This window comes from Eumetopias jubatus, unplaced genomic scaffold (assembly GCF_037043125.1).
Source record: "Eumetopias jubatus isolate StellerSeaLion01/CBP00866 unplaced genomic scaffold, mEumJub1_p1.0 scaffold_10, whole genome shotgun sequence".
In the NCBI taxonomy this organism is placed as follows: domain Eukaryota; kingdom Metazoa; phylum Chordata; class Mammalia; order Carnivora; family Otariidae; genus Eumetopias; species Eumetopias jubatus.
Genome location: NW_028274816.1, coordinates 78,568,609 through 78,591,301, shown reverse-complemented (window position 1 = coordinate 78,591,301; position 22,693 = coordinate 78,568,609). Strand labels below are relative to the sequence as shown.

The 22,693-nt window shown below is 59.3% G+C and overlaps 1 protein-coding gene and 1 long non-coding RNA gene across 2 annotated transcripts; one reads left to right on the top strand and one right to left on the bottom strand.

Annotated features, from left to right (window-relative positions):
• The first annotated feature begins 1,139 nt into the window (after positions 1-1,139).
• PELP1 (proline, glutamate and leucine rich protein 1) lies at positions 1,140-21,957 on the top strand. The gene is made up of 17 exons (XM_028124980.1): positions 1,140-1,404; positions 9,091-9,155; positions 9,541-9,646; positions 13,457-13,606; positions 13,822-13,893; positions 16,699-16,758; positions 17,043-17,193; positions 17,732-17,861; positions 17,998-18,085; positions 18,492-18,580; positions 18,661-18,777; positions 18,896-19,043; positions 19,185-19,344; positions 19,743-19,798; positions 19,929-20,135; positions 20,253-21,674; positions 21,806-21,957. Exons 1-17 carry the CDS (start codon positions 1,156-1,158, stop codon positions 21,896-21,898), a joined length of 3,363 nt encoding a protein of 1,120 aa, XP_027980781.1. The 5' UTR covers positions 1,140-1,155; the 3' UTR covers positions 21,899-21,957.
• LOC148163340 (uncharacterized) lies at positions 3,814-5,194 on the bottom strand. Its single transcript, XR_015769260.1, has 2 exons — positions 4,868-5,194; positions 3,814-4,058 (listed from the first exon to the last, which is right to left on the bottom strand). It is a non-coding gene; the product is annotated as an uncharacterized LOC148163340 (long non-coding RNA).
• Positions 21,958-22,693: the final 736 nt, after the last annotated feature.

The following is a 22,693-nucleotide window of genomic DNA, read 5'->3' as shown; positions in this document are numbered from 1 at the left end:
TACTTAAAAAAGAAGCCCTTTTTGAGGATGGCAAGACGGTATCAGAGATTGAAAGAAAAATTTCTCCACGCAGAAGCAGCAGCATGTGGTGGGAGTGGGCTTGCTGAAGGGTAGAAAGGCCAGTTTGGCTCAAGGATAGGAAAAGACAGGGAGACTGAGGGTACCTGTGGTATGTGTGGTGGTCGGAGAGGTGGGTATGCGTCAGATCACATGGATTCTAGGAGCCATTCACCTATTTGGAAGCCACTGAAGGGCTTTAAGCAGAGGGTGCCAAGATCTGACTTAACACTTGAAAAAGACCACTTCTGGTTGCTTTGCGGAGAAGGGACCACGCAGGGCCAAGAGGGAAGCCATGAAGAGGCCTTTGTAAGAGGCCACATGAGAATGGTGGGGGGGACCAGAGGGTCCCCGGAGATGGAGAAACAAGAGAAAAAAACCAGCCGAACGGGGTTAATGAATTGGACTTGAAGACGGATTAGACAGAGGGGCAGGAAGAGAGGAATAAAGGTGACCCTTAGCCTTGACTTTCTTTCAAAGTATCAGATTATCCTCGTGCACGAAAAGCACGCAAAGAGAGAAGTATTCGAGTGTTCAGTGTATGAGGGAGAAAGCGGAGCGGCTGCAAGTATGCAGCAAGAGAATTGAATCATGGCGCCCTCATTTCACTGTAGCCTGCAGCTTGGAAAAGCAGCGTAAAGCGGCCACGAGGGACACATCGTGGGACAGGCCGAGGGCAGCCGCTGCTCCTGCAAGACGGACTTCGTGTTTGCGTGTCCGTGCACGGAGCGGTGTCAGAAAGCGGGCACTGCCCTGGGCGGGGGGTTCGGGGAGAGGCCGCGTGCTCTTGGAACTTGTTTCCGCAGGGCACGCGGACGGCGGCCTGTCCGTAGCCGTCACTGCACACACGTCCTCCGACAGCGGCCGCACGGACCGCCATGCGTCCCGAGCCCCCGGGGCCGCCCGCGCCTTTTGTCCGGCCCACGTGGCCCGCCCGCCCCGCCCGCGCATGCTCCCTCGCGCGCGGCGCGCAGAGCCCCACCCCCGGCCGCGCAGTGCGCAGGGCCGCGGCACCCTCCTCACGCCCCCTCCCCACCAGGCGCCCGTCGCGGTGCGTTTGCGTCATCGCGCCACGTCACCACCGGAGCCCGGGCGAAGATGGCGGCAGCCGTTCTGAGCGGGCCCTCGGCGGGCTCCGCGGCCGGGGTGCCCGGCGGGACCGGGGGTCTGTCGGCGGTGGGCTCGGGCCCGCGTCTCCGCCTGCTGCTGCTAGAGAGCGTGTCCGGGTTGCTGCAGCCGCGCGCGGGGAGCGCCGTGGCGCCTGTGCATCCCCCGGTGCGCTCGGCCCCGCACTTGCCCGGGCTCATGTGCCTCCTGCGGCTGCATGGGACGGTGGGCGGGGCCCAGGTGAGTGCGGCCCGCGCGCCCGCGGCCCTGCTGGGGAGCTGGCGCCGCTGCGGGGGCGCGGGGGGCGCGGGACCCCGCCGATGTGGCGGGCGGGGAGGGCTGGGAGCGCCTCTGCCGGAGCCCGTGTTAGTCTGGGCAACGTTCACGCCGGCGGCGGAAACTCCGGGGAGACAGGAAGGGCCTCACTGCTCCACCGTTGGGCTGTTGGTGGTCGCTCGGGAGCGTGCGTCCGACTCCAGGCCCCGCCACCCAATGGATGCACCGTCTCCCCCTCCCCCTCGCGTGTCTGGTTTTGGGACGCTTTGGACTGAGGGAATGGATGGAGACAACTGACCGCGCTCTTACTGAGGCTGAGCCCCGGGCGCTCCGCTCAGATGCAATGGCGGTGAACACAGTGTCTTGAAACACTGAGAATCGTGTAGTAGACCTCAAACCTGACCTGGAGGATTGCAGAGATTTCCTGGGGCACTGGAGTTTAGGCTGAGACCCCCACCTCCCCGGATGGGTAGAGGGTTGGCTAGGGAAAGAGAATGGGAAAGTCCTGTGGGAGGAAGGAAGTGAAAAGAAGGGCATCGTGTGTGGGGCTCAGAGGTGGTGGGGAAGAGAGTGGGCACGGGGGGGGGGCAACGCAGAGATCAGGCAGAGCTTTGTAGACTGGCTTGGAAGGGGTCCTTAGGATTATAAACTAACACCCCTTCAGTTCCGCAAACCAGAAACCCAGATGTCATCCTAAACACGTTCTTACTTCCATATCTCTCTCATATGCAGTCCTGTTGATTTTATTATCTTTTTTTTTTTTCCTTAAGATCTTACTGATTTATTTGACAGAGAGAGACACAGCGAGAGAGGGAACACAAGCAGGGGGAGTGGGAGAGGGAGAAGCAGGCTTCCCCGCCGAGCAGGGAGCCCGATGCGCGGCTCGATCCCAGGACCCTGGGATCACGACCTGAGCCGAAGGCAGACGCTTAACGACTGAGCCCCCCAGGCGCCCCTCGTTTTATTATCTAACTAGCTTTTAGAGCTGTCCACTCCTTTCCATATCCTTCCCATTGCCCTGGTCCTAGCTTGAACCGTGTCCTCTCGCCCAGGTGAGAGCACTGATTGTAAGAAGGCATAGTGTGTCCGACATGATGTCTGAGGGTAGGTGCTCCTTTAATAGCCCCTGCCCTCCGTCCTCTCCTAGGCCCCCCCCCCAATTTTACCCACCCCTCAAGATCCATATACATGAGGTCTTTGTCAAGTCTTTGTTACGGGGACCTTCCCAGCGCTATGCTTCCTTCCAGAGAGAGGGTTGTCACAGCCTTGGGTGGTTCTCTGAGCTTAGCCCCAGACTCGTCAGGGACGGTCTTATCGCTGCTACTGACATTACTCCTCACTGTTGAGGGTGCCAGGTCCATACCTCTGCTGTCTCGGCCCACTTTGGGAAGTGGGAACTGAGTACACATTTTCTCAATCTCCGTCTTCTAATTCATGTGGGTTTAAGTATTTCTGAAATACTGTCTCTTCTGCTTGTACGCGTGTGGCTTCTTGTCCCAAGCTTTCCCCGCCCCCCTCAAGGCAAGCTCATGAATTCAACATCTTGCTTGTTTCCGGCAAGTGTCTAAAGCCTAGTAGAATATTGAGCAAAGCTGAAGGTGTTGTGGGAACCTAGACTCCCCTTTAATATTGCCTGTGCCACAATTTTGGGCATATCCTGCCTTTTTTCTTGCTAATGTCTCTCGGATTGGATCCTCGGTTCACAGGGTTTGCGGTGCTGCCGCCTGGAGGGTTCGCTTTGCTTCCCCATACGTTTTCATTCAAACACTACTGAGTACCTGTTAAGCGTTAACTATTGCTTCTTGTTTCTGGGTAGACACATAGGCATAGTCTTTTCCCTTGGAGAATTTCTAGTCTAATTGAGATGAGAAATAAAGTAACTCAATAGGCTCAGAGCTTATTGGAAAGGCAGAGATCCATTGATTGGGCCATCTGTTTAGGCTGAATCACAGCTTGCTTTCCTATAGGTACTGTGAACTCAGTAGTTGCACAGTGAGACGGGATCCGTTCACAGTTTCTGGTGTGGCTTATAGCAAGTCTCTTGACTTGTCTCCTTGCATCAGTCTTGTGGCATTTCATCCATTTCTCGCACGGCAGCTGGAGTGAGCTTCCTCAAGTAAAATTCTGATCCCGTTTGCCACGTTTTAAAATCCTTCACTAGCTGGGCTTTCCTGGCTTCGGGCATTTGCACTTAACTGTTGTCTGCCTGGGGTCCCTCCCTGTGCTGCTTCCCTGCTCCCCAGAAAAATCTTTTCAGTTCTGTGCTTTTCACTGCCTTTGGGAAACCTTAGCTGTCTTTCCTACAATGTATTGAAATGATGTGTTTATTCGTTTCATGTGTATATACAACCTTCTTCCTTCACACCAAACAGCTAGGCTTTGATTTGCTTTATTTTTATGTGTAATTAAAAAAGATGGAACTTAATTCAGATTACACAAAAGTAGAGGAAATAGTATTTTGAGGGACGCCTGGGTGACTCAGTCAGTGAAGTGTCTGCCTTCGGCCCAGGTCATGATCCCGGGGTCCTGGGATCGAGTCCGCCATCGGGCTCCCTGCTCCACAGGAAGTCTGCTTCTCCCTCTGCCTGCCGCTCCCCCTGCTTGTGCTCTCTCTCTGTCTGTCAAATAAATAAATAAAATCTTTTTAAAAAATTAGTATTTTAAACCATCCCACCCTGTGCTTTCCCCGTCACCCAGATTTAACAATGAACGTCTTACCAACATGGTTTCATGCCCATCCTCCCAACTCTGCCCCCCTCCCCCAGCGTTTTAAAGTAAATCTCACATCTCATTTCCTCTATACTACATGTTCTTAGAAGGATGGAATGTCTTATTCTGCCTTTATCCCCAGGGCTTTGTCCTGTTCCATTCCCTAGTCAGTAGCCAGTGATCTGTTTAAAAATATCAGTAAAAGGGGCGCTGACTGGCTCAGTCCATAGAGCACACAACTCTTGATCTCCGGGTTGTTAGTTCAAAGCCCCATGTTGGGCACGGAGCCTACTTTAAAAAACATTTATTCATATCAATAAGATGACAACATTCTCTTGCTCAGAACCACACAGTAATTTATCATTGCATGAGGCCCTGCCTCGTGTGTCCTCTGCTAACCTCCTGACCTCATCTCGTACAACTTCTGGACCGTACTCCAGCCGCCCAGGCTAACCTCGTTTCTAGAGTATGCTGAGGCCATTGCTCACCAGCTCCTTGGCTCTTTGCTGGGAGACTTGGGAAACCCATGGGAGGGTGAACTCAAACTTAAGTCTCTGCCTCTGTGCTCCTGTTCACAGGAGTCTTTCCTGACCATCCCAGTCTGTCCCGTTCTGGGCATTTTCTGCCACACTGTCCTGTTCTGTTTTCTTGCTAGCATTTATCAGCATTTGAAAATTAACCTGTTTATTATCTGTCACGTTCTCCCTCCCCTTCTTACCCAGTTTAAATTCCATTATAATCCCTGGTCTGTCCCTCTCCCTTGGTTGTACTTGCCCGGCAGTACCACGGCTGTGGTGAATTTACTGTGGCTGCAGAAGAACCGGTGTGCTTGCGGACTGGTCTCACTTAGCATGCGCGGCCATCCTCACCTCCAGCGGACCCTGGTGTTGCCCGGCAATCCTGCCACATTTCCGCTTTCCTAGACAACTTCTCACTCCTCCTCTGCACCCTCCCTCTTAGTTGATGACTTGCTTCCCGTTTCACGGAGAAGGTAGAGGCAGTCGGATGGGCAGGCCCATGGGTTATCTGCCGGCCTCACTGCATCTGTGCCCATATGCTCTGCCTTCCCTCCCACGGCGAGGGGTGAGCTGCTCCATGCCCCTGTCTCGGGCCAGCCCTCTGTTTGTGCGTGAGATCTAGCCCCTGTCCCCCCACTTCATCAGATCTTCCCTCTGATTTCCTCAGCGTACCGCTCAGAGCTGCTTTAAACACCCCTCTCCCCACAGCCCCAACCCCGCTGTCTCCTGCCCCGTTTCTCTTCATGGCAAGACTCCTCAAAAGAACTATTTGTACTTGCTGTGTCCGATTCCCCCATTCTTCTTCTTTTTTTTTCTTTTAATAACATTGCTTTGAAATGACAAAGTTTGTGGAAAATTTGAAAGAATAATTGAAAGAATTCCCGTATACCCTTCACCCAGATGCCCCAAATGTCAACATCTTATTTTATTTATTTTTTAAAGATTTATTTATGTATTTTAGAGGGTGAGGGAAGTGCAGAGGGAGTGCAGAGCCTGATGACATCATGGCCCTGAGATCATGACCTGAGCTGAAACCCAGAGTCAGTCACTTAACCACCTGAGCCACCCGGGGTGCTCCAAATGTCAACATTTTGTTTATTTATTTATTTGAGAGAGAGAAAGAACAGAGGGAGCGGGAGAGGGAGAAGCAGACTCCCCGCTGAGCAGGAGCCCGACGCGGGGCTTGATCCCAGGACCCCGGGATCATGACCCGAGCCGAAGGCAGTCCAACCAGCTGAGCCACCCAGGCGCCCCAGAGCATGACATTTCTGAAGAGTTAGAGGAAATTATTTTTTAGGCTGTCCCTGAGTGTGGGCTCAGGGCAGTTTCCTGGGGGTTGACGCAGGTTGTATTTTTGGCAGGAAACTGCAGCCGGGTGTTGTTTTTGGTGCATCATAGCGTGGAAGGGGGGGTGTGTGTGGCACACACGGTGTTCTCTGTCCAGTTACTGGTGGTGTCGTCTTCGATCACTGGGCTAAGGTGGCATTTGCCAGGTTTCTTCACTGTGAAGTCGTGGTTTTTCTTTCTGTAAGAAGTGTCCTGTGGGGAGAGTATAGCAATGTCTTGTGTCTTGTCAACCTTCCACTCTCGTGTTTTATCCGTAAAAGATCGAACGGATCATTCCCACAGTGGCCGTCCCCTAGAACTCCTGCCGTTGAGGCTCCCAGCCTAACCTTTTGCTGAATCACCCCTTTACCCGGTCACGTGGCAGTTCTCGAACACCGCCCGTGACCACCAGGGTCTGCAGCATTTCCTACAGTTGGCCCCTCCTCCTTTCTTGAAATTCTCTCAGCTTCTGGGACGCCACTGTCCTGATTCTCCGGTCACCGTTCTCGTCCGTCCTTCCCTCCGTCCTCTGAGTGTTTGTCCAAGAACCCCGTGCTCCTACCGCTTTCCTCTCTTTCACGCTCTCCCTGGGTGAGCTGACCCTGTCCGCGGCTGACAAAGTTCCATATTCATGCTCCAGCCAAGATCGCTCCTCATCCAGCCCTGCCCGCCGTGCGCCTGTTTGGCACATCCAAGCTGATGTCAGGTGGGTGTCCCAGATTCCTGGTATCTGAGCCCGGACTTCCGATTCTCCCCCACAGCCTGTGCCTCCTGCAGAGTCCCCCTTTTAGGAACCCACCGCTCCATCTGCCCGGTTGCTCAAGCTAAAAATCTTGAAATCCTTTTTGCCTCTTCTCTGGATTCCCCCGTGTCCGGTTTGTTACCCCATCCTGTTGGTTCTACCTTCAGAAGAGATCCAGAGTTTGACACTCCGTGTCCCCAGCATCACTGCGCTGGTTAAGAGGTGTCACTTTTCCCCTGGACCTTCACCACAGCCGCCTCCCGTCTGCATCTGCCTCCCAGCAAGCGACTCAAGTGTTGTGGATTATTTTTAAAAAATACATTTAGGGGGCGCCTGGGTGGCTGAGATGGTTAAGCGTCTGCCTTCGGCTCAGGTCATGAGCCCAGGGTCCTGGGATCGAGCCCCGCATCGGGTTCCCTGCTTGGCGGGGAAGCCTGCTTCTCCCTCTCCCACTCCCCCTGCTTGCGTTCCCTCTCTCGCCGTGTCTCTCTCTGTCAAATAAATAAAATCTTACTAAAAAATAAAAAAGAAAAAAAATAAAAAATATTAAAAAAAATACATTTAGGTTAGATAATATCATTCTGCGCGCCCCCCCCCCCCGTGGCCTTTATCTTATTCAGAGTACAGATCCCCCATTGCCTGCACGACCCTGAGACCTCTGCCCTGCCCCCGGGACTTTCCACTCTGATGACATCTGCCTCTTGCTCGCTCTTCCCTTGCCGCAGTTTGCCTCCTTGCTCTTCTGTAGCTTACTTGCGGAGTAGTGCAACCATCACCGTGATCAATTTCATTTATTCATTTTTATTATTAATTACTTTTACAGACTTTATTTTTTAAGTAATCTCTAGACCCCACGTGGGGCTTGAACTCACAGCCCCGAGATCAAGGGTCGAGTGCTCCCCGCCTGTGCCGGCCGGGCACGCGCCCACCCTGATCGGGTTTAGAACATGTCATCCGTCCAGAAGGAAGCCCTGTGCCCCGTGGGGGTCACTGCCCGTTTCCCTGCAGCCACTCTCTACTTTTTGTCTCTGGATGTGGCTACCTCGACCGTTTCATATAAATAAATTCTACAACATGTGGCTTTTGGGTCTGGTGTCTTTCACGTAGCGTCATGTTTTTAATGTTTATCTGTGTCTCAGAACTTATTTTTTGTTTTGTTTTTTTTAGTGGCCACATACTCTTCTGTTGTGGATACGCCACATTCTGTCGTTAATTCGCCACTTGGTGGGCCCTTGGATTGTTTCTACTTTTTGGCTGTTGGGGATGATGCTGTAAGCTTCTTGTGCGAGTTCTCGTGAGAACTCGGTTCTCCGTTCTCTTGGGCATGTCCCCGGGCGTGGAAGTGCTGGTCATGTGCTGTATGACCTTCGGAGTAGCTGCCAGAATGTTCCAAAGTGGCTACACCATCTTACAATCCCATCAGCAGGGTGTGTGGACAGGAGTGCGTCTTGCTTTCACTTTGCTCAAATGGCGTCTTTAGAGAGGGTTTCTGTGCCTGCTCCACGTGAAACACGATTTCCCTCCCCTATGCCAGGCACTCGCTCCTTCCGCTCCTTCCCGAGTCTGCTTTATTCTGCCCCACAGCACTTAGTGCATCCAACACAGTGTTTCGTGTTTGGTCGTTTGTTTATTTTCTGCCTCCTCTACCTAGAATACAAGCTCCCCAGCACCTACAACAGTGTCCCCCATGAAGTCGACGTTGAATAAACACTGACTGAATAAGTGAATAAACATTACCCTTCATGACATGAGCGACCTTGTTTATTTTGTCCAGCTCTGGATTCCTTCATCTGACCCCATGCATAACCCCAGGGATGAGCACGGTTAGGGAGGTCCAGGGGCCACGAGAGGAGCGTGGCCTTTCGGGGGGAGGGCTGAGGAGGAAACCTGTCTCAGGGCCCCCGGAATGTGAGGGAAGGAGGCTCTGGCTGACTGGGTCTGTGTTGGCGTTGGCTCACGGCTTTCAGGGAGCTGGGAACAGGAACCTGGGGGGTGAAGGAAGAGGGTAACAGATGAGGTCCATCCAGCAAGTGTGTGTGGGATCTGCTCTGCGCTGGCTGCTGTCCAGGGACACTGAGCTGAGGGAGGCGCGTCGCTGGGGTGAGTTGGGCTGTCCTCTGCGGGGCACTAACCTGCTGGGGGGGAGGTGGGAGAAGGGGTCAGGCCGGACGGGCCTGGAGGAAAGCCTTGCACAGGCTTCTGTGTGTTAGCTGCTGAAAATGGGGCCTCGGGCCTCAGAGGAGGTCTGACGTCAGGAGAGGCTTCGTAGGTGAGGGCACGGAAGGGCCCAGAGAAGCGCTCCCCCGTCGTCAGCAGCTTCCTAATCCTGACTCGCTTCCCCGTTTGCTCCCCCAGAACCTGTCAGCTGTTGGGGCGTTGGTGGGTCTCAGTAACGCACGGCTCGGTTCCATCAAAACCCGGTGAGTCTTTAAGCCTCTTTTTTCTCCAGGGGGTGTTTCCTTAAGAAGCGGGCTGTCCATCTGTCTGTCCCTCCATTGTCACCACCCTGTGGACTCAGAGACTTCTCCGTTGAGAGGGTGGAGCGTTTCCTTCTTTCCCTGGGCCCCCCTGGGGTGAGCCCTGCCTGTTCCGGCCCCTGGCTTGTCCCACCTGGGATCAGCTCTGGTCCTTGCTTCCTTGCTGCCCACACCTCACCCCGAGCCCCCCAGGCATTTCGGGAGTTAGAAAGCACTGAGGGTCTGGAGGTGGCGTCTGCTCTGGTCTCGTGAGTGTCCCAGCGCGGTGACCAGCGTTCTCAGGAGTGTGGCAGCCGCTGCGGATTGTCACTGGCTACTTCCTTGTCAGGTTTGAGGGCCTGTGTCTGCTGTCCCTGCTGGTGGGGGAGAGCCCCACGGAGATGTTCCAGCAGCACTGCGTGTCCTGGCTCCGGAGCATTCAGCAGGTCCTGCAGGTAAAGGTTCTTACCCCCACCCCCGCCGCCATGCCTCAGGCCCCGGCCAGATGTCCCCGGCCCGGACATCCCCGGCCTGCACATGTCCCCGGCCCACACACTGAGTCCTGAGGACCAAGGCAGCGTCCTGACGGCAGGGAGCAGAGCATGAGCTTCAGATACAAACACGGCTGTAAACTTTTTGATATTTTTATCCAGGGAGTAATTTTAATTCATTTGACCTTTCACACACTGCAACCACTGACCGATTTCACTTCCTCGCTAGCTTTTCTAACATGTGACATCTCGAAAGTTCCTTTTTCCAGGTATTTTATTTTTGTTTACTTATTTATATTTTTCCTGCTCCCTTCTTTCTCTTAACATTTTCAGTTTTTTCTGCTCTTACATGCTTTGATGATCTCCCCACATAGCTCTTCAGCAAGCACATTCTCAGCACGGGGCTGAGTGCTAAGCTCTGGGGGGCAGTGGTCAGGTGACCCCAGACCCCACTGGCATGGGCTCGGAGTCCAGCGCGGGGGGTTGGAGAACTTCCCGTGAAGTAAATGTTTGCAGATGGTAAATTAAAAAACGATTTTATTCAGAAAATACAGCACGTAAACCATCTCCTAATGGTTCATTCCAGTTAGCTGGTGTTCACATTTTAGAGGATGTATTTGGAGCGGATCAATAAATCGTACTTATGGGGCGCCTGGGTGGCTCAGTTAAGCGTCTGCCTTCGGCTCAGGTCATGATCCCGGGTTCGGGGATCGGGCCCCGCATCGGGCTCCCTGCTCTGCAAGGAAGCCTGCTTCTCCCTCTCCCACTCCCCCTGCTTGTGTTCCCTCTCTCGCTGTGTCTCTCTCTGTCAAATAAATAAAATCTTTGAAAAAAAATAAGTGGTACTTATGTGGTAGCCCATCATAGAAATCCATGAATCCACGTACTGGAGTGAAAGATGTTTCTGTTCCATAGTTACTCTGTTGTAGTTCTTCTGTTTTAATTTTCACCTGCAATCAGAGCATTTTAATCCGCCATATTCTTGCAATTGATTGTCCTTTATTTACATAGTTGTATGTGACAGTGTTCAGATCTCATTCAGTTTTAATCAGCCTCTGAATTTTTAAACTCCTGAAAACTTTCTCGGATAGTTATACAAAGTAGGTGCTAAACGTCTCAGCGTACTCAGAATTCTTTCTCTTCAGAAATTCTCTAAATCATGCTGCTGACCATGAGACTCCTTTTATTTCCCCCTCAATAGAATAATCTGAAGGTAGTTTTCCTTCCTATCTTTGGCCATACTTTTCTTTAGGAAGATTTTTTTTGTTAAAATGCAGCTGATGACAGAATGTTACATTAGTTTCGGGCTTGAGGGTTCTCTGTGTTCTGCTCCAGGATACAGATAGGAGATGTTTTAGGCTTTGCAAACTACAATTGGTTTCAGTTGCATTTTGTTTCTTTTTTTCTTTTCTAGGCCTTTAAAAATGTAAAACTCATTTCTAGTTTGTGGGCCATACAAAAATAGGCACCCACAGACTATACCTACTGTTTGCCGATCCCTTTTCTAGCAGAAGAGACTTCACTAGAATAAGCGTACAATGGGGCGCCTGGCCGGCTCCGTCAGTAGCGTGTGCGACTCTCAACCTCAGGTGGTGATTTTCCAGCCCAGGTGGGGCGTGGAGCCTACTTACAAACAGAAGGCGCAGCGGGCTGAAGTGATGCACCACAGCAGGTGCCGTGGGGGTAAAGAGCACGGTTCCCCGAGAACACGTACCAGAGAATCTGACCCAGACTGGACCAGTGTGGGTCACTGGTCCAGGGAGGGCTTTTCCGAGCCAATTGGGCTAAGAACGTTTTGTAAGTGTGCAAAAGCCCTGAGAGAAGAGGAGTTTGGCCCATGTGGAGAATTATAAGCAAGCTGGTGTGGCTGAGTGGGGTTGATGAAATGTGACTGGAGTAGGGGGGAGAGAGGTAGGGACCAAGCCACGCGTGGTGGCCTGGGCATGTTAGGGAGCTTGGTATTTATTCCTAGAACACTGGGAATTCATGAGAGGTGGGTCTTTTTTTTTTTTTTTAAAGATCTTATTTATTTCATTAGCGAGCGAGAGAGAAAGCACAAGAAGGTGGAGGGGCAGGCAGACGGAGAGGGAGAAGCAGGCTTCCCGCCGAGCAGGGAGCCCGATTCGGGACTCGATTCCAGGACCCTGGGATCACGACCTGAGCCGGAGGCAGACGCTTTGCTGACTGAGCCACCCAGGCGTCCTTCATGGAACGTTTTGAGTAGGGGTGAGGAGGAGATGGTGGTGGTGGTGGTGGTGACGTGATCAGATTTTCATTTGGAAGTACTACCTTGGCAGCTGTGTGGAGAAAGGACTAGAAAGCCAGAGTGGAAGCAGAAAGACCATGTAGAAGGGAAATGTCCTGGTAACTTGGGCTGGAGAGGAGGCTGCAGAAATGATGAGAAGTTGATTGAGTTCAGGAGAGGGTTAGAGGCAAAGTGGACAGGTCCCGATGGTGGGACAGGCATGTCCAGGAGGACTCCCGGATTTCAGAGCACCCGGACGGCTGGGCCCAGAGGGGAGGGGTGGCAGCGCGGGTTCTTCCGGGGACCGGATGTGCCGGTAGGGGAGAAGGAGCTGAGAGAGGACGCGCTGCAGACGGGATAGCAGGGCTGTGGGGTGGGTGCATGGAGGGGAGAGGCACGACCCCTCTGTTTCTGCCGCTCGGAGGTGGAGCGAGGTGAGGACGGACTCCTGTTTCAGATTTAGCAGCTCAAGGGTTAGGAGATGGGCGGAGCTCGGACACTGGGGGCGGGAGAACGAAGGGAAGTGGAGAAGCCAGACAATCCAGATGTTGGGTCTCGGGGCGGGGCTCGGGAAGGGTGTTTACGGAGGGGGCGCTTGCCGTGGAGGGCGCTGAGGGGCAGGCGCTGGGTGACAGGATGGAGGGGCCGTGTCAGGCTTGGCCGGGACTCCTGCCCGTCCCTGGGCTTCTGTGAAGGTGGCGGTGGTGGGAGAAGGTGTGAGTGGGGGCGCCGGTTAACTGGACCGCAATGCAGGGGGGGTACTGGGCAGTGTTGGAGGGCCCTCCGTGCTTATTTTTTTAAATTTATTTTTTATTTTTCTAATTTAAATTCAGTTAGTCAACATATGGTACGTCGCGAGTTCCAGTTGTAGCGTTCAGCAGTTCATCGGTTGCACGCAACAGCCGGTGCTGATCCCATCACGTGCCCTCCTCCGTGCCCGGCACCCAGTCCGCCCCTCCCCCTCCCGTTCTTACTCTCTCGCTAAGTGTTCCTACTCATGTTGTACCTGTGGCCTCGGGTCTCGTGGGAGACGGGTGCCGACTCTGTTTCCTGTAGTACGTGTTATTTTTCCAGGGAAGTCCTAAATCCAAACCGTTTCTTTCTCCACGAGTCCAGGGTAGGTGTGAGCCCGGCCGAAGCCCACTTGGTGACACGGGGCGGTTTTGTTGTGGCTGAGGCTGTTCTCACGGTGAGAAGTGCTCTCCTCCATTCCCAGCAGGGAAGTGCAGTCGGGGGAACCTGAAACTCGACATCTTCCCGTTAGTCAGATCTGTAAGGCCTGGCTTTGTTTCTTTCCTCTCTGAACACATTTCAAGGCCCCAGATAGCCGTGATACTAAAGTGCAGACACACATCCTTTCTGTAGACAAACACGCCACGTTGGGGTTCCCCGTGTCCCTAGTGGATTTGTGGGCAACGGTGACGTAACTGTAGGGCTTCTCAGAAGCCCTGTGCTGTGCTGCCTCCCGTGCCGCTGCTTCTTGGCGACTGCGAAGGTGAGCTCGGGAGCACGGGTGTCGTTTCCTTTAGTCCCAGGACCCGCCCCCCACAATGGAGCTGGCTGTGGCTGTCCTGAGGGACCTGCTCCGCTACGCGGCCCAGCTGCCCACGCTCTTCCGGGACATCTCCATGAACCACCTCCCCGGCCTCCTCACCTCCCTGCTGGGCCTCAGGCCGGAGGTGAGATCCCCCCTGGCCCCCCGCCCCCCCCCCCCCCCCCCGGCCCGCACAGTGCTCACCCTCCAGCGGGTTAGAGTGCAGGGAGCAGGGGGGGAGCGGGGAGGGGAGGGAGGAGAGGGAGGGCCGAGGACGGTGCGTGAGGGGTGGTGGCGTGCGTCTGGGGGCTGGGGGCTTTGGGCTCTGCGCCTTGGCCTGACTTTCTGTTTTGCCCACAGTGTGAGCTCTCCGCGCTGGAGGGAATGAAGGCCTGCATGACCTACTTTCCTCGGGCCTGTGGGTCTCTCAGAGTAAGTGCTCCCCACAGTCCTCTTCAGCTGTGTAATCCTCGCTTGCTGTCTTAGCTCAGGCCCGTGGTGGAGGATTCTGAGCCCCCCTCCACTGAGCGCACGGCCACCTGACTCCGCCACCTCCTAGCGCTTCATGCTCACAGATAAACCAACCTGCCTGTCTTGCTCCCCCCCTCTTTCACTTGGTGCCTACAGCTCTGGCCACTTCCTCCAGAAAGCCTTCCTGACTGACTTCTTCCCTGTATTGACGCGTATTCCCGGCTAAACTCTCTCCGTCATGACCCGTACAAGGGTTTTTTTTTTTTTTTAAGATTTTATTTATTTATTTGACAGAGAGAGAGCGCACAAGTAGCTCCTTGCTGAGCAGGGAGCCCGATGCGGGGCTCGATCCCAGGACCCTGGGATCATGACCTCAGCCAAAGGCAGCCGCTTAACCAACTGAGCCACCCAGGCGCCCGTTTTGTTTTTTTTAACAAAAGTTTTACTGAGTTCCGTAAACTCTGCCTTCCTTCTAAAATGCTCTGTAAATGAACTGCTCGGATGATGCAGGCTGGGTCTTTGTGCCCGAGCCTGCTCTGGTCAGAAGAGGGAGGTGTTACTGCAGGGCTCCGTTGGTTCAGCTCCGAGTGGGTGTATTTGTGTCTGCCTGCACCCCCCGGCCCCCCGCCTGTGAGACGCAGGGAGAGACTGTCACGGCCCGGTCAGGATTCGAATAGTCAGGGACTCTGGGATGCCCAGTGTTTCCTGCGCTGGTGCCTCTTCATCGTCCCTTTGAGTGTGGAGAATTCATCCATCCGTAAGTTTCTGAAGTTTGGGCCAGAAATTTGAGGGCCCTTTCCAGAGCTAACAGGACTTCATATGTTGTTAGAGGGTGTGTGTGTCTTTATTTTGCTAAGAATAGAGTGTCATCTGGAGAACGGCCCTCTGCCGAGGGTTTTGGTTTTGTCGGCTGCCAGCATGTCGGGCAGGAATCTGCAAGGCTCCCGGGCAGTTTGTACTCAGAGGACCTTGCAGCCGGGACTGAGGAAGCGGATACCTGCCGTTGGAGTATCTGCCTGTCCTCTGGCTCGTCCCTGGGAGCTCCCAGGGTAGCGGTGGTCTCCCGGTCCAGGATGCTGCCCCTCCGGTGGTCCGAGGCTGTTCGGTCAGTCCCGCAGGGGCGCTCGCTCTCCTCGCCCAGGCGACGAGTGGTTCTGTGGGGTGGGGCACGTGGCACATGCCGTGGGGCTGTGCGCGCGCGGGGGCTCGCTCTTCAGGTGGGCTGTCCCGCGTGAGCCCTTGCTTGGGTGTGTCTCGTGGGTCGCCAGGGCCGTGTCCGCGGGCCGAGCTTTATTGTGCTCATGGACGCAGCCTTCCGTGGGCCTCAGCCCGCTCTGCGCCGCGGTCTGGGGGCGGGGGGGGGCACCGTGAGCAGGAGTGGGCTGAGAGCGCAGGGCCGCTCTAGTCGGGCCTCCGGCTGCTCTCTAGGAAACGTCGTCCTTGGGGAGGCAGGGGAATCAGGAGACGTAGGGGCGGTTGCTGTTCTTGGTTTGCAGTGTTCCGGACCCTCCCGCGTGGTGGGGAGAGTGCCCTCCAGGTCCCGCGGGGAGCGGTTCTAGGCCTTCTGCCCCGGGATCAGCGAGAACAGCGCTCGCCCGGTGGTCACCGAGTCCCGAAGTGTGATGCGGGAAACCTCACGCGGTTCCCTCCCCGGGGCAGGTGGGGGGAGGCTGGGAAGCTTGGCCTCCGTCCCAGAAGTCGCTCCATGTGCTTGATGCCTCAGCCGACGGCCCCTCCGAAAGTTCACTCTTGTGCACGAGGCACCCCCGTCCCCACGGGGTCCGTCCTCCCCAGCCTGGGGTCCACGGCCTCTGTGTGCTCCTGGCGGTGGTCTCCCCTCGGATCCGACTGTGTGGATGCCCTTCCTCTCAGCCCTGCCGGGCCTGTCTGCCGGCGCTGGCCGCTCTTGCGCCCCTGGCTCGCTTCTCGGGGCCTCCTGACGCCTTCTCACTTCCCCCTGGAGCCGGGGTCCTGTCTCACTCCTTCTCTGTGTCCGCTTCGGCCTTCTTGCCCTTGTTCGGGCCACGGACTCCTTCCCGGAGATGCTTTTAAATTCCTAAAGCTCACGGAATCGCAAGGGAAGCGGATTCTGATAGAAACGTGTATTTTAAACGACTGTGATAGAGCAGCGTGGGTTTCGTTGTTAACATGTCAGATGACGAGATCGTAGACCTTTCAAGTCGGTGACGCCCATGACTGATGTTTCAAGACGCCTGCTGATCATAACGAGTGAAAATGCGCGGTTTCTCCTGGAGGCAGGCAGAGATGCTGCCGGTGCTGCCGGGGTTCTCTGTCCACGTTTGTAGTTAACTTTGAGGGTAGTGAGACGGTAAAAATCTTTCCTCCCGGCCCCGTTCGCAGGCCCCTCTGACTCTAGCCCCAGGTAGCTGTGGCTCTCCCGTGGCCGGCTGGGCGGGTGTTCGCCCGTGGACAGGCTGCTCTGACCTGTGCTGACCTGGCCCTGCCCTCGAACCCCTGCCTGGGGCCTCGCTTCCTGGCTCGGACCTTTGTCTCGTTGCAGCTGCACAGAGGGGGGCTGTCATTTTGCAGACACCGCCCCCCCCGCCCCCCCCCCCCCCCGCTGTGTCTTTGGGGCCGAACGGGGCAGTGAGCTGCTGACGGGGGCTGATGTCCGGCACCGTGCCTCCCGTGTCTGCAGGAGGGAGGAAGCCTGGGCTTGCGTTCTGCTCCCGGCAGTGGACGGGGGTGTGCGTCTCTGGCCCTCGGAGCCGAATTACCAGCCTCTTCCTGTTTCCTCTGACCCAGGGCAAGCTGGCCTCATTTTTCCTGTCCCGGGTGGATGCCCTGAGCCCTCAGCTCCAGCAGGTAAAGGGAAGAGAGGGAGGTGGTGAGCCTGGGGATCTGAGCTGGAGCTTCTGTTGGCTTTCGGCTTTTCTCTCTGTTCCCGCGGTTGGACTGCATTCCCTCTTCCCTCCCGTTCCCTGCACACGATCCACATGGCGTGACTTCTGCCTCCAGCTCCCGTCTGTGGTTTGCTGCTTCGATGTCCTTTCTGTTCCCTTCTGAGCTCTTTCTTGGCTTGTGGGGGTTGGGGTGCTCTGGGGCTGGGCCGGAGTCCCGTCTGACCGCTCTCGACCTTCTTCCCGCAGCTGGCCTGTGAGTGTTACTCCCGGCTGCCGTCGCTGGGGGCTGGCTTCTCTCAGGGCCTGAAGCACACGGAGAGCTGGCAGCAGGAGCTGCGTAGCCTGCTGGCCTCCCTGCACAGCCTGCTGGGGGCCTTGTATGAGGGCGCAGAGACAGGTAGGGGTGGGCAGCGTGGGAGGTAGGGGCGGGCGGTGCGGTGGGAAGGGTGCTGGCCTGCCTGCACAGCCTGCTGGGGGCCCTGTGCGAGGGCGCAGAGACCGGTAGGGTCGGGCGGTGCAGGGGGTGGTGGGGAGGGTGCTGGCCTCCCTGCACAGCCTGCTGGGGGCCTTGTATGAGGGCGCAGAGACAGGTAGGGGTGGGCAGCGTGGGAGGTAGGGGCGGGCGGTGCGGTGGGAAGGGTGCTGGCCTGCCTGCACAGCCTGCTGGGGGCCCTGTGCGGGGGCGCAGAGACCGGTAGGGGCGGGCGGTGCAGGGGGTGGTGGGGAGGGTGCTGGCCTCCCTGCACAGCCTGCTGGGGGCCCTGTGCGAGGGCGCAGAGACCGGTAGGGGCGGGCAGCGTGGGGGGGGGGGCGGGGCGGGGGGCCCCAGAGGCCGGGCAGCGGATGTCCCAGCAGCCTGTGTCCCCTTCCACAAGGGAGGAGGAAGGGGGCGGACCAAGGGCCTGGGAGTGCGACGTCCTTGTGTTTCCGTGCAGCCCCTGTGCAGTATGAGGGCCCCGGGGTGGAGGTGCTGCTCACGCCCTCGGAGGATGGGGACGCGCACGCCCTCCTCCGGCTCCGACAGCGCTTCTGCGGACTGGCCCGCTGCCTGGGGCTCATGCTCAGGTGTGCGAGCGAGTGCCGAAGGGCACGGGGGGTGGGGGCTGAGCTCGGGGTGTCGTCCTCATCGGGAAGGGGGTGGGGGGGTGGAGTCACGTTGAGGAGCCTGCGCTGAGGATCTCTCTGCTCTCCCCCTCTTTAGCTCTGAGTTTGGAGCTCCCGTGTCCGTCCCTGTGCAGGAAATCCTGGACGTCATCTGCCGAACGCTCAGCATCAGCGCGAAGAACATCGTGAGTGGAGCTGGGGCTGTTTGCAGCCCGTCCTCGGGCCCCGGGCGGAGAGAGAGCAGCGTGGTGGGGGGGGCGGCGCTCCCACAGCAGTGTCCTCCCCGAGGCTGTCCGGCCAGCCCCGTCCCTCGTCACACGTGCCCGTCGGAGCGCACTCGCGGTTTTCGGAACCCGTCCAGCAGATGCTTCCCCCGGGGAGGGTGAACCCGGGGCTCCGCTGGGTCACCACCGTTGAGAGGTTCAGCCGTGCTCCCCGTCATCCGCTCGCGGGTCTGTTTTAGAGACGGGGTCCGTCTGGTTGGGCCAGCTGGGCATGGAGGCAGGTTCCTTCCTGCGTGTGCACGGGGCTCTCTCCATACTTCCCTTTCTCCCCCCGCTGCCCCCTTACTCCTGCCGTATCTTCCTGCAGAGCTTGCTTGGAGACGGTCCCCTGCGGCTGCTACTTCTCCCCTCCATCCACCTGGACGCCTTGGACCTGCTCTCCGCACTCATCCTCGCGTGAGCGGGAGGGGACAGGGTGTAGTGAAGGGACGAGGACGTGCCGGGAACGGAGGTCACTGTTCTGTCTTCACCCCCAGGTGTGGAGGCCGCCTCTTGCGCTTCGGGGGCCTGATCAGCCGCCTGCTTCCCCAGGTCCTCAATGCCTGGAACCTGGGTAGGGATACCCTCTCTCCAGGCCAGGAGAGGCCTTACAGGTGACCGTGGAGGGAAGGGCACAGACTGGAGAGGGTGGGTGGGGGCTCTGAGGAGGACCCCGCCTGCGGCGCCCCCCTCACGGGCTGCTCTCTGCCCCCCTTCCCCCGCCCCCCGCAGCACCGTGCGGACCAAGGTGTACGCAGTGCTGGAGCTGTGGGTGCAGGTGTGTGGGGCCTCGGCAGGAGTGCTGCAGGGGGGCGCCTCGGGGGAGGCCCTGCTCTCCCACCTGCTCAGTGACATCTCCCCGCCGGCGGATGCTCTGAAGGTGAGTGGGGCGCCTGCCCCTGGCCGGGGACTCTCGTCTGCGCCCCTGCTGGAGCGAGCCTGCTCCCCAGACGCCGTCTCCCGCTGCCGTCCGCCTCTGTGCCGGCCGGGCCCGGTGACCCAGGTCTCCCCCCTCCCCTAGCTGCGCAGCCCGCGGGGGAGCCCGGACGGGGGGCTGCAGACCGGGAAGCCCAGCGCTCCCAAGAAGCTGAAGCTGGATCTGGGGGAGGCCATGGCCCCGCCCAGCCACCGGAAGGGGGACAGCAACGCCAACAGTGACGTGTGCGCGGCCGCGCTGAGAGGTGGGAGAGGTGGGAGGGGCCGCACCCTGCAGCCCGGGCGGCCGGGGGCGGGGGGCACGGATAGGGGCCCCGCCCCAGATGGGGCTCCGGGCCCTCCCGCTGGCCCTGCAGGCTCCCGTTCAGCTCCGCCTGCGGCTCTGCGTGCCGTGTTCCCTTGCGGCTCCCGCGGGGGCCTGCGCCGTGGGGCTTCCGCTCTCCCCACGAGGCGCTCGGGGCCTCCCCCTCGGGGTTCGTGTGCTTCCGTCCCCGGATCCGTGGGCGCACGTGGGCAGCGCGTCTCCTCACTCGTCGCACGCGGCCGGGCTGCAGGAGCCTGGAGGTGGCGGCGGACGCCCCGCGTGGGCTGCGTGCTCCCTGCTGCCGCCAGCACGCCCCTGAGACGCCGCCTCCTCCCGCAGGCCTCAGCCGGACAGTCCTCATGTGCGGGCCTCTCATCAAGGAGGAGACTCACAGGGTCAGTGGAGCTCTGCATGGGGGCCGCCCCCAGAGTGGGGGCGTTCAGCCCCGGGGGAGGGGGGGGCCGGCCCTGCAGGAGGGGCGGGGGTCCTCGCGCTGCCTCCAAGTGTGCCCCTTGTTCTTTGCAGAGACTGCACGACCTGGTCGTGCCCCTGGTCATGGGGCTGCAGCGGGGCGAGACCCTGGGCAGCTCCCCGTACACCAGCTCCCGTTGCCGCCAGGAGCTGTACCGCCTGCTGCTGGCCCTGCTGCTGGCGCCGTCCCCCCGCTGCCCGCCGCCGCTCGCCTGCGCCCTGCAGGCCTTCTCCCTCGGCCAGCGCGAGGACAGCCTCGAGGTATCTGTTCTCCGGGGCCGCGCCCACCTCTCGGGTGAGGCCGGGCCCCCCCTCCTCCCCCCCCCCCCCCCCCCCCCGGCGCCTGAGACTCATGGCCACCCTTCGCCTCTTCCCCAGGTGTCGTCCTTCTGCTCGGAAGCGCTGGTGGTCTGTGCTGCCCTGACCCACCCCCGGGTTCCTCCCCTGCAGCCCACCGGCCCCACCTGCCCCACGCCTGCCCCCGTCCCCCCTCCTGAGGCCCCGTCTCCGTTCAGGGCTCCCCCCTTCCATCCCCCGGCGGGCCCCCCGCCCCCGGCGCGGCCCGGACCTCCAGCCGCAGCCAACCACTTAGGCTTGTCTGTCCCGGGCCTGGTGTCCGTACCCCCCCGGCTCCTTCCCGGCCCTGAGAACCACCGGGCCGGCTCCAGTGAGGATCCCGTGCTCGCCCCGGGTGGCAGCCCTCCGCCCGCTCTGCCCCCGGATGAGACTTTTGGGGGCAGAGTGCCCAGGCCGGCCTTCGTCCACTACGATAAGGAGGAGGCGTCCGACGTGGAGATCTCCTTGGAAAGCGACTCAGACGACAGCGTGGTGATCGTGCCCGAGGGGCTGCCGCCGCTGCCGCCCGCGCCCCCCTCGGGCGCCACACCCCCGCCTGCGGCTCCAGCCGGGCCCCCCACGGCCTCCCCTCCTGTGCCCGCCAAGGAGGAGCCCGAGGAGCTTCCCGCGGCCCCGGGGCCTCTCCCGCCGCCGCCGCCCCCGCCTGCGCCGGGCCCGGTGGCGCTGCCGCCCCCCCAGCTGGTCCCTGAAGGGACTCCTGGGGGCGGGGGGCCTCCCTCCCTGGAGGAAGACCTGACGGTCATTAACATCAACAGCAGCGACGAGGAGGAGGAGGAGGAAGAGGAGGAGGAGGAGGACTTTGAGGAGGAGGAGGAGGAGGAGGAGTACTTTGAGGAGGAGGAGGAGGAGGAGTTCGAGGAGGAGTTCGAGGAGGAGGAGGAGGAGGGGGAGTTGGAGGACGACGACGACGACGACGAGGACGACGACGACGAGCTGGAGGAGCTGGACGAGGCGGACTTTGGCCCGGCGGGGGGGCCGGCGGAGGCGGGGGGCCCTGCGCCGCCAAGCCCCGCCCCGGCTCCGCCCCCTGCCTCGTCCCCGGGGGTGCGAGCGGCGCCCGAGGCCGAGCCCGGGCTGCTCCTGGAGGTGGAGGAGCCGGCGGCCGACGACGACGACGACGACGACGAGGACGACGACGACGACGACGAGGAGGAGGAGGAGGAGGAGGAAGACGGGGGGGAGGGGCCGGGGGCCCGGGCCGCCCCCACGCTGGCCCCTGAGGTGCTGCCCTCGCAGGGGGAGGGGCCGCAGGCCGCCGGGAGCCCCCCAGCCGGGCCGCCGCCGCAGGAGCTTGTGGAGGAGGAGCCCTCGGCTCCCCCGACGCTGCTGGAGGAGGGGGCTGACAGTGGGGGTGACGGGGTGCCGCCGCCCCCCCCAGAGACACCCGCCGCAGAAGAGGCGGCGGCCGAGGCGGAGGCCGAGACGGCAGCCCTCCAGGAGAAGGTGGGCGGGCGGGGGGGCGCAGCTCCGGGCGGGAGGGGGGGGGGCGCCCCGGCCGCCGTGTCCGTCCCTAGCCCGGCCCGTGTGTGTGTGTGTGTGTGTCATTTTCCACTTTTCTGTCTTTGTCCCCGAAGGAGCAGGATGACACGGCCGCCATGCTGGCTGACTTCATCGACTGTCCCCCTGATGACGAGAAGCCACCGCCGGCCCCGGAGCCTGATTCCTAGTGCGCTCCTGCACGCGCCCGCCCTTCTGCTTTCCAATAAACTTACGTTCTGGGGTATCACCTGCCGCTCCCGCCTGTTGCAGCACCGCGTCCCCGGCCGGGCTCTCCGAGGCACCCGGAGCGCTCCGCACGGGCTGTCCGTGCTGCCCACCCCCCACCCCCCCGGGTTCCTCCCCGGCAGCCGGCGGGGCCGGGCGTTCCCGCTGTTCGCCCTCTGCGCTCTCGGTGTGCCGCGCGCCGGGCTCCCCGGCGGTTACGACCACGAGCGAGGACGCGGCGCTGCTTGTCCGGGTCCAGCCGTGGGAACGTGGGGGGGTCAGCACGGCGTGTCCCTGCGAGTGAAGGTGGACGGACGCGGACGGACACACACGCCAGACACACACACACACACCAGACATACACACACACACACACACACGTGTGTGTCTCCCTCGGCCCAGGCTGCTCGGGATGGGACGTAGAGAAACAGGAAAGGTACGGAGGAGTCTGGTCCTTGACTCCGTGAAGTGTGAGCCCAGTTCCGGGGCTGGGCCTTCCAGTGACCGTATCCTCCCCCTGCGGGAGTTTGAGAAGCTCGCCCGCGCTCTCCTCCGCGTGGAGCCGTGGCCGCGTCGCAGCCAGTGTCTGGTCCCCGTAAACACACTGATCCTCGGCCTTGGGCCCCTCGTGTGCGCGGGAGCGGGTAGGACATGCGCCTGCTGCGGCGTGAACATGAGTCGAATGCCTTGGAACTGCAGAAAGGGGAGCGTGTATCCTGATGGGCTCCTTCAGTGACGTTGGAGCCCATTTTTGGCAA

What these genes read in the sequence shown, in the direction of transcription:
- PELP1 (XM_028124980.1), top strand. Translation starts at nt 1,156, where the DNA reads ATGGCGGCAGCCGTTCTGAGCGGGCCCTCGGCGGGCTCCGCGGCCGGG. An exon ending in TGCCTGGGGCTCATGCTCAG is followed by an intron (nt 17,862 to 17,997) that starts GTGTGCGAGCGA and finishes CCCCCTCTTTAG; the next exon opens with CTCTGAGTTTGGAGCTCCCG. An exon ending in CTCTCCGCACTCATCCTCGC is followed by an intron (nt 18,581 to 18,660) that starts GTGAGCGGGAGG and finishes CTTCACCCCCAG; the next exon opens with GTGTGGAGGCCGCCTCTTGC.